An 11,414-nucleotide genomic window follows, 5' to 3' on the forward strand; every position below is an offset into this window, starting at 1 on the left:
CTTGAATAAATTCATAGTATTCCCAAAACAGTGATGTAGTAAAAGAAGTATTAATGAACTATTTGTAATTACAGTGAATAATTGAAATATGAAAATCCTGTCAAATAATAACGCAACACAACAATACGACTGAATCTGCTTTGGAAGATACGGTAAGAATGAGTAAATCTGAAGTTAACAACATTTATACACAATTCTACAGCACAATAACAAATCTGGAATGAGTGCTTTGTTCCCATCAAATTTGTAAACAACTTGCTTCTAGTGCATTCTTAATTTCTAAATAAAATTAGACCTTGAACTCAGCATCAGTAAACATGTTTACCTGTAATTAATAATGATCTTAATATATAATCTAAATTTATAGAGAAAATTTAAGTATGTGATATGTCGTTTATAACGAAAAACATTTGTGATTAGTCAGGAAGCCCTTAAACACAATCCGTGACAAAGGTCAAACACGAAATATGGATATAATTAACATATAATCATGGATAAAAGCCAACACGAAGTATAAATAAAGCGTATATAACACTATATAGAAAATGCTGCTTGTACAGCTGATGATTATTCATTGAGTCACAAAGTTTCGTTTGTCAATAAGTCTGCCTCTCAGCATTTTTGAATAAAAAACATATCCGTCTCATAAGCAATATAATACCGAGAGAGCTATTTAAAATGCTCTTATGTCACAGAGGTAATTTACACAGTTTTGTTTTAAAATAAATATTTTGGTTGAGTGAAACAACAGCGAAACTGATTTTATTATGGAGAATTGTAAACCATTCATTTCAAAGGTTCTATATCGCTCACTGGTGATTTTGACAATCCTATCCCTATTAAAATATTTAGGTATGCAGGAGCGACTCAGAGTTTTTTCTGATCAGGTACTTTAACTTTGTCAGAGATGTCTTCTTTTAGTGAAAGTGTTCTTATTCAGTAGAGTATCAATTTGTCACTCGGCGTAGTCGCAGGACTGTCGGAGCAGTGGATTCTCAATCCATTGAGAATATTCATTTATTACTAAGTAGTGGCCTTGATGGATAGAAGATCACGGTTAATCAACTTGTAACTGACACGACTTATTTAGATCAAAAATGTTGATTCTATTGGAATTGAAATCCATGCTTTATACCCTGCTTGTGCAGCTACCAGAACAATGGCATAAAAGAGCTCTTGCAACTGATGTTGATCAGGAAATTATTTATTTAGTTGACACATTTTTTCCTAAAACTTTCGACGATATCACCTTTGCTCCTGACATTGATTAATCAAATGCTACTAATCACAGCGATCCTCTATTCACTACAAATTCTCTCTCTTCTAATCAAGAAATGACAGTCGCTCGATGATGACAAGATCCTAGGAGTTCTTGTTTGGTTCAGAGGGCTTTCAGGAAACCTAAAGCGACAACAACTGTAGTTTGCTATTTTATGAAAAATGGGTCCCTGCGAAAACAAAGAGACCACATCAGCTAGTCGCTGGCGATGAGTGGTCAGTGAGCTAACTAGGAAATTGTCCTTCCGAAGTCATATCGACAGGCAACTTTTAGTCTAGTCCATACAAATCCCTTGGCTGCTTAATAAGATGTATCACAAGAGACTGACTAATTTTTATTGCGATAAACGTATAAGTGATGTATGTAAATACTGTAGATCTTGCCACACTTCTCAAACGGTTGGAAAACCCAATCAGAAGATACTTAAGGCTCATATGCAATCTATTCCTGCATTAGACGAACCATTTAACAGAATGACAGTAGACTGTGTCGTCCCCTTACCTAAGACCAAGTCTGGCAATCAATATTTGTTGACCATAAATGTCTGAGTTCACAAGATTTGCAGGGGCAATTCATTTGAGGAACACTAACACTATAATCGCAGTAAAATCTTTGATATATTTGTAAACCATTTTGGTCTTTTCAAATCTGTCCAGTCTGACCAAGGGTCAAATTTTATGTCCTGAAATTTATCACAAGTTATGCATGCATTAGGCGTCCAGCATTTCAGATCATCCTATCAACCTGGACGTCAAGGGGATTGAGAAAGGTACCATCCTACTTTGTAGAATACTATTAGATCATATTGCTTTGATACTGGAAAGGATATGGATGAGGGTGTTCATTTACTGTTGTTTGATGTTGGGGAATCAATTACATTTTAGTCCATTTCAACTATGTTTTGGACAACCTGTCTGTGGACCATTGAAGTTATGTATGTATGTATGTATGTATGTATGTATGTATGTATGTATGTATGTATGTATGTATGTATATACAATGTATACAGTACTATTCTAGATTTTAAACTAGAAAGAAATGAAACCAATGTTTGTAAACTCAAGAAGTTTTAATTTCGCTACGATGTGTAAATTGAAGAACAAATACATTATTTTGAATTAAATTTCAATTAATCCTAAATGTCTTATTACAAATCCAAAATTATAGAATGTTCTAATGAATTCCAATTAGCCTTGAATGTCCTTATGTACCACAATGAGACTATCTTGAATGCATTTGAATGATTTCAAAATAAATCAATATAATATGTCAGTCCATATTCAGTAAGCAATTAGTAATTCAATTGAATAATCTAAATAAATAATTACTCTCGTACTGTATCTGATCATAACTGCAAAGTCTGATCGTAGATCCTGATAGACTGATCAAAACATGAATAAATTATTTGTTACCAAGTCTCGATTTATGAAGATCTTCTCGTGACTTAGATATTATCTTTCCAATCAAATTGTAAACGAGTATGTTTCTAATATACTCTAAACTCAAAAGACTTTGTCGAGATCTGACTTGCAACTTAAAATCGAGGAAATTCTAGCAATGGATCCAAATAATGTCCTGGCAATGTTTTTATTTTCATATACATTCAATACGAGGCAACAAAGTTCCAAATAACACAAGATTCTACTATACATAATCATTACTTGGAGAAGAAGGTTTCTGGACATGATCAAATAGTCTTACAGGCAAATACAGATCTCAAGGTTGTATAATTCCCTTTAAACGAGATCAAATATTGAATATTCAAGATTTCTATCATATTTGTAGAAAGATGTTGAGGTTTGTGGTGTAATACATTCTGGGTTGTCCAATTGGCATAAAAGAAACGGATCATTCCTTTCAGATGTTTCCATTTCTCCTTCGCTGCCTTCCTGTTATCCCTTGACTGTAACATGGTAGACAAGGGATGGGTAGCCATAAACCTCCCTCTGCTCTATGTTCCCTTGTTACAGGCGTCATGATATATACCGGAAGACATGGTGTAGGCAGATTCAGAGGAAATACTAAGTTGCGCCCATATCTGGTCAGTCTAAGATTGTAGCATGCTTCTGACATTACGGAGTGGCTCGAAGCATAAGAAGCCAAAATACCAACATCATCGGATACAACTTGCTTCAGAGGCATACCTGATGCTGTTTTTTCTTTGACAGAAGAACCCGTAGTGGACACGTTTTCATCATTTGTAACCATGGTTGGTTGGACCCTGTCTCTAAAAGAAATAAATAAATAAATAAATAAATAAATAAATAAATAAATAAGTAAGTAAGTAAGTAAGTAAGTAAGTAAGTAAGTAAGTAAGCAAGTAAGTAAGTAAGTAAGTAAGTAAGTAAGTAAATAAATAAATAAACAGCTTTCAGAAATTATACATATAAAGTTTTAAGGGAAAAACCGGTATTGCAGGGTATCAACGTGTATTATACTTGGATGTTGGAAAGTGATAGATCTGGTACCCCTTTAGTATGTACATAAATGCGTTCATACACGATATCTAACATTAGGAATTTAGCTAATTCTCTTGTGAATATTTCACACCTTTTATTTTTAATTATGCATTTTATTGCAAAGATTAGTCAGCCAATGCCATCAATTAAATATTAATTTTTCTACCGACCGATAATGTGTCATGAAAACGCAAGTGCTCGATTGACAGATCAATGGACTATTGTACTATACACACTACATTCATGTTTTGGTTGTGTCTTTTTCCCCAACGTATATTTCATTTGCTTAAAAGTATATTTGATATCCTTTTGTATTTTAATCCTTAATAATATGAGTGACAAGTGTACTAAAATTGTGTTAGTTTTCAGATGAAAATATACTTTCCATACCGAGTTATGGTTATATATACATATATTATAATAGTTTATATAAACAACTTTCTTTCAGTCCCTTCCATTTTATCTGTGTGTGTGTGTGTGTGTGTGTGTGTGATATGGATTGTAAACGTAACTTTAACAATCTTTCAGTCATATCGCTACGATGTTTGCAGTGTGGCAGTTTATAGCGATGTCTAGCACTGGTACATCATGCCGCAGACATGTAGCATAATGTCTCCCCTCCCCCCCCCCCCCGTCACATTTCTACCAGTCCTAACACTTACCTCTTAATGCTGAGCGCCGAGCGAAGCAACTGTTAATACCATTTTTAACATGTCTGTGGTATGACTTGGCCGGGGTTCGAACCAATTTTGTCTGATATTCACGATCATATATCTATTGAATAAGCTGGATGAATATCTAACGTTAAGGAGGAGCGTATGACTATGGCCATTTTCACATTAGAATTGCGTTTTTGGAAGTTTTAACAGCAGCCTATGTTTTATGTATCTTTCGAGTGGGTATGCTAATTAAAACGTTTCAATCGGTGGATGTTCGTCAATAATTCCTGACGTTTCTGTTTATTTTTCTTATGAAATGCATGGATCCCTACTCACATTACTAGTTCAATACTTTTTTTCTCATACAGGTGATGTTGATACTGGTTGAGTTTACGTTGACTATTCCGAGTTAAAGCACTGTAATAAGAGCGGGAACATATTATATTTCACTTGAATTTTTGTTCATACTGGACTCAAGTGGATTTGAATTTAAATAATTGTTTCTGTGAACTGCATTTGTATTAGTAGCTGCATATTGTCTGTTGATTACATTTTGATTAATATTGATTACATTTTGATTAATATTGACTACATTTTGATTAACCCATATTATTAATAATTATGAACCAATAAAAACGGCTGAGGCACAAGTAGCTAAGGGGATAATTTCGGACATATATCAACAGGAATAAAATAGTTTGCTGTTATTAAGATGTATTTTGTGATAACAAGGACAGGATTAAGGTAGGTGGGGGAGAGGTTTCGAGGAGGGGGTTTATATCTACAAGTACACCCTGAAAGTAATCCTGAAACTGTCCGTTATATGTGTATAATTATCAAGGCTATATTGGGCTGCGTATTAGATGGTTTTGACCAATTTATTCTTCATTTAAACACATGTAATTTTATCCACGGCAACCGAGGGTGGGGACATGACTGGGTGGGGTGGATGGGGGTGTGACACACGTGCCAAATAAGACCCCCGTTCCCCTTAATCCGGCCCTGGTGAAAACATCAGTTGTTAGTGTTTCCCGTCTCGTTTCCTGTGATGTTTTAAATATTTGATACATGCGCGAATTCAGATTAGTTTACAAAAGCACCTAAGGGGGCACAACGACCCATAAAATTCACTCATTGTCACTGCTAGATAAAACAAACCTTTTGCTCAGGAGAAAATTAAATCTATCTATAACAGCTAAATAAACAATGACAAAAGCTACCTGAACCGGTGTTCATGGGACGGCATCATGTTGCGATTAAATGAACTAAATTAAGGAGGGAAGACTTTTTCAGACCTGCCAACCCTAACACGATCGTCTCAGTAGAGCAGTAGATGATTTTTTCCCCAGCAAGTTTGACCAATTTTCAGTAAGGTGTAACAAAATATCATGTACTGCTATTTAATAAGTTAGGTATTCCCAACTGATGCATCAACGGTAAACCTTACGTTAATCTGAAAAGTTTGCATAGTGCACATCCACCTTATTTATCTCTAGTACAGTTGCACAAACTACAGTTCCAACCTTATGCAGCGTAATGGCTCATTGCTATCTTTCAGCTTAATGTAATTCTGATATTTTTTTTTTGTTTCTTAATTGCACACTACAACGGCAATCATGTCTCCCGGCACGTGCCATACTCAAATTGACATGTGATGTCCAATAAATGTACTCCTTTTGTTCAGAACAGTCTAAATATTCCCTTTTATTCTTCTGTATCGATTATTATAACCTTTTAAGAGTCTTAATTTGTCCCTTCGTTTTTAACATGTATCAGTAACAGGACGAGATTTAAAAAATTCAATAATCAATAGTTCGATACTGCAGACAATATATGCAGTTTCAATCGCCTAAGGCACTACTGTAGACTAATTCTACTAAAGAGAATATAAACCCCGATCCAAATCAAACACTTATCCGGATTTTACCGCAACAATCATATTTTCCTAGTTTTCCCTTTTATTCCGTAAGTCCCTATTTTAAGGGTCATTTTCGTAAGACTTACAGCAAACTACTTCCCTACTGTACGTGAACCGTATGCGAGAAAGCCGTTTTACCTGTGTTGTATTATTTGAAGTACACGAGAGAGTATTTTAGAGACTTGTTTATAACATCCTTGTTTTGTATGGCAGTAGAGCCATTCGTTCAGAAAAAGCTCTATCAGGCAGGTAAAGGGTATCAGTCGCAATTTATGTCGTAAGTTCTCAAGTGTTTAAAAATCATGGTATCACATCACTGGATCTAAAAAAGAAAGTTGACTAATTATATGTATCGATACCGTCCGTATGGGGAGAATTACGGTTAAACGGTAAGATAATGATCTTGAAACTAAACAATATTTCAATAATAAAAATAAAATGTAATCTTTAGTTTTAAGGATCAAGTCTTCTATTTTCGTTTAACGTCTCCCTATCTCTCTCTCTTGGATAGTTTGTCGAAATGTGATCTTAGCATATCTAGTGACCAATCAGCCTAGGTATAAAGAGAGAGAGAGAGAGAGAGAGAGAGAGAGAGAGAGAGCATAAAGTATTTAGTAGGCATGGTTTAGACTTAGTTATGCTTATAACATCGCATGACACATAGGAAAATCCCAAAGAAACTCCCTACATCACCATTCTAACTACTTAGGTTGTGAGGTAACTTGATATAATGACTAATATCCAGCTTTAGTTACATGCTTTTTTTTCCCTTTCTCTCTCTTTATCACAGATTTCAGCGTTTTCTTCAATTCAGTTTAATTGCAGCAAAAGAAATAATACGAAAAGGCCAAAAGGATTTCGAAATTTTATAGCACGAAGTGTTGAAATGAGGAATCTGGATATTAGAATCGTTTTCATTCTCATGTTGTTAAAAACTAACAGTGAAATCACTCCAGGTTTGGAGAGCACAATAGAAACGTGCTGAAAGGTTTTTATAATAACACCTTGAAAACCATGCAACTACACATAGACATACCTTCAGAAATATTCTGCGAGATTTGATATTCATGTTTTGTTTGTATTTAGTAAAATATCTATGTATATTCATGTGTCATTTTCCCGTAAAATAATTGTATCCGACATATATAACTTCGTATGAATTATACTGAAAACTTGGAATTTTTCTTCAACAGACAACACCAGCAAGCAACACAGAAATAAAGATAGAAACGAATGCCTCCCCCCCGAAAAAAACATTGACATGCAAGTTACTCACGAATCTCCAGTGTTATTAACATTCATTATCTTCTTCATGTTTGCTTGAGAGTTGCCTCGAAGTTGCAAAATACAAAATGAAAATTAATCAACATATAACCTTATAAATAGAACGCAAAGATACTTAATTTCCGGATAACCTGTTGTGGTCGTGATTTTATCTCGTCAGCCTTTCATTCACGTAAAATAACACATACGTATATGATTCGCATATCTGAGGAATGAATTGCTTGACAAAATATTAAGTCTCACCACTGTCACTAATACAGTCGCAGGTAGGTCCTTGCGATCTGCTATGAAGATCAAATATCCTTTGGGTATTTTAATACACGTCATACTTGGAGCTTGTTAAATATCATTCCATTGTTTCCAGCCGGTCATCACAAGTGTGATCTAAACCAAATTCTATAAGAACTAATACACTTATTGCAGTTCCTAAATTAAATACCAAGCTGTATACATTCCATTAAACTTCATCGCTATAATTGTAAATAATTGCTCATTATTGTATGCTAGAACATAAACGAAACTTATATTTTCAGTACAGGAAATCCACAGGTAATCTGAATATAGCATCAACAACGAGAAAAACAGAGTGTATATAGCTGTCATCATGCTTCTCCCAGGATTTTAACATTAAATAAATAGAAACCGTTCGCACTTTACCGCTCTAGTAAGCTGATTTTAGGCATACATTTGATTTGATTTGTCATTCAAGACAAAGTAAACCTTAAATTACACAAATAACCATTTTATCAGACATTTCCAAAGCAAATTTTCTATCATCAATACTGGATTCAGCTGAAGGAAAGCTCCCTAGTAACCGCTAATCCAACGCGCTTTGACCCTTCGTTACGTGATTGCAATTGCAGCTCATAATGCTATTTTTGTATCATCAGCAGAATGTTAAGTTCCAATAAAGTCCTGTACTTTAATGGATTCCTATATTTCACACACACCTAAGTCAACTGAAATTATTGTTACACTTAAACTTGAGATTTATAAATCTGCATGACTATTTGGGGAGAAAAATGGACAGGGGTGAAATGTACGCAATTGTGTTAATAGCTTTGGAGATATTTAATTTCAAAGTTTTGAGCGCATTCTCGGCTTTAAAGCGTATAAATTCATAACCTGGTTGATATTGTATATCACTGTGATTTCGAGGCGACTTTTGGTGTCGTAAGATCCCCATCAATAATACATAATATTGCTATATGAGGATTTATCTTTATATTTGATATCTTGCAAAAGGTAAAAGGTGTCACAGGTTTTGTCAGAGATTCCGAGTCGATGAAAAAAAGTCTTGCGTACTATCGTGATCAAGAGGAAACCATGAAAATTTCACTGTTCTAAAAATTGATATGTACGTTTAGATAGATTGACACCACTGTTCATTCATTTAAACATATATATATATATATATATATATATATATATATATATATATATATATATATATATGTAGATGGATTAAGATTAAAAGCTTGTAAAGACATAGGTCAATTAAGGACATTGGTGTGTATGTCAACATATGCAGGTGGTGCTATACATATTTGAGTAAAAGATAACATTTTAATTTTCTCTCGGTTTCGCTCACAAGAAAAACACAAGGTAAAACAGAGTTGCACAGCGCACAAGGGTAGTAACGATCAGTGTTAAAGAGAAAACTAATGTTCTTTAAAGAAATAAAATCCATGCATTTTGACGTCACATATTTGCTTGAGGAATGCTTAATTAAACAGTAAGATTATTCATGTCATCTCACCTGTATCATACATAAACGTACGTATAAAGACCATTATAAAACACAAAAAGTGTTATTTAAAAGACAGATCTTTCAAATGACGAACAGTGTCATTGATATTTTGACCGGTGAAATAATGCAATTTTTATCAAGTTGTAGATTTTCAACCACCCATGAAAAAGTGCAAAAATTTTCAAGGGTAATATTTCAAAAGTAAAACACCACGATGCTAACTCTTTTAAGCCATCTGTGGCTTTTTGTTTGATAATTTATGATATAATGGTAATGAATATTGGCCTATCTCATCGTACTGCAACCTGATATGACCATTACTTGGGACCAACTGCGTGCCAATGAAAGCTAAATCGAAATATTTATGCGTGATTTTAGTCCGACATTAAACTCGTTTTTTCAAGCACCTTGACATACTTAAGTAGATAGTTTGAAGTACCGTCAGTATTTCCAGTTGCCAGTAATGAGTAATAATTAACATATTACCGTATGCCAGTCAAGTTCTAACGAATAATAATAATAATAATAATAATAATAATACACAATATGTCTATATACTTCAATATGTCAATTATACTTCTTACAATATTAAGAAAGCAAATATATATTGCAATACGTAGAACTCACCTCATTAATCTTGCTAGATTCGTATATGATCCGGGAATTATTGTTACCTGCAGAAATGTAAACAACAGGAAGATAACTGAGTGTAATCGTGCTTCGCAGTATTGCGTCAACAAATGGGTTTGATAAACGCTGTATTCTACCAACCACTTGCTTATCCGATACGCTACTAAAATTAAGTGGACTGGGAAAGCCATCGGGCAACGAAACACAAATGTGCATATGCGTCAGATCTGAATGTAGTCCTGTAGATGATATGATTTTAATCAGATTGGAATCTCTGTCTTATTGTGAAAGAATTCAAAATGATAGTATCCTATTACAACGGCACTGTGAAAGTATTACGATAGTTTCGCTTATGCATCATATTATTAACCGGTATATATGAAAACATTGGTAGCTATGTGAGTTTGAACAAATAAATAGGTACTACATTACATTTGAGATATGGATATATTTAATAAACAAAATTGAGCACACGACGTTTGAATCTCTCTGAAGTTATTTCCCTTTACTTCCTTGGCCACTACGACAAAACCCATTGTGACGCATTTTTGGATCGGATATGTGTTATTTTCAGATAGGGTCAAAATTTTTACAAAATGACAAAAAAGTAGTATAATGCGACAGATTAGGTGAACCCAATCCAACCACTTTTTTTTAATCACGTACATTTATTTGGACCTCTTATCAAAGTGAGATGAATTTACGAAAAAGGGATGTGAGTGAGCGTGTTGTGCTGTAGAATGAGATTGCACTTCTAAATTTCGATTACGGAGCAAGTTTGGTAAATAATGAAGAAAAGAAAAAAAAAAAAGAAGAAAAGATGGCACTTGTTTATGCCCTGTCATTTGCATCTCGCTGTTGGAGTGACCCCAGCTATGACCTGTATCACACAGTGTATATTTTCTCTCGCTAGCCTAACATTGTATCAAAATAGTTACACGGGAAGATTGCAAAACAGCTGTTGTAAGACAATCCATTTAGACGGCAGAAAATAGTTTTTTCGTCGTCTAGGCTTATTGGCATTGATGCCCTTAGTTTCCTACCAAACTCTTCAGTTACACTTTTTTTTCTACTCGTATCTAGTATATTGACACATTTGTAAAATGGTACGTCTCTGATAGATATGTGAAGTAAAATCCTTTAGGCTGAATATGGTTTACTCAGCTATATCGTATAGACCATAGAGAGTACTAGTCATAGTCTGAACCATTTTATTTGAAAAAATATAAGAATATGCTCCCAACTAACTGTTTCAATGATCATAACGGTATTTTCAATTACTGCTTCTCTCACGTTTGATGTTGACATTGCTAAGATCACGTTCATTTGTGCGCTTGTTTGAAAGTTTCGTTTCTGGCCCAGTGAACCCGGCCACACCATTAACTTTATCATCTATACTTTCAAATGGACGATGCAACTTGTTCAGTTCATTCAA

At 34.2% G+C, this 11,414-nt stretch overlaps 1 protein-coding gene across 1 annotated transcript; it reads right to left on the reverse strand.

Annotated features, from left to right (window-relative positions):
- Positions 1-2,372: 2,372 nt before the first annotated feature.
- Positions 2,373-9,989, reverse strand: LOC149804870 (uncharacterized). Its single transcript, XM_089935072.1, has 2 exons — positions 9,977-9,989; positions 2,373-3,506 (listed from the first exon to the last, which is right to left on the reverse strand). The coding sequence occupies exons 1-2, from the start codon at positions 9,979-9,981 to the stop codon at positions 3,137-3,139; spliced, it is 375 nt and encodes a 124-aa protein (XP_089791198.1). The 5' UTR covers positions 9,982-9,989; the 3' UTR covers positions 2,373-3,136.
- Between the last annotated feature and the right edge of the window lie 1,425 nt (positions 9,990-11,414).

Source organism: Sinohyriopsis cumingii, chromosome 2 (genome assembly GCF_028554795.1).
Source record: "Sinohyriopsis cumingii isolate HCF-2022 chromosome 2, ASM2855479v2, whole genome shotgun sequence".
NCBI classification, from domain to species: Eukaryota; Metazoa; Mollusca; class Bivalvia; order Unionida; family Unionidae; genus Sinohyriopsis; species Sinohyriopsis cumingii.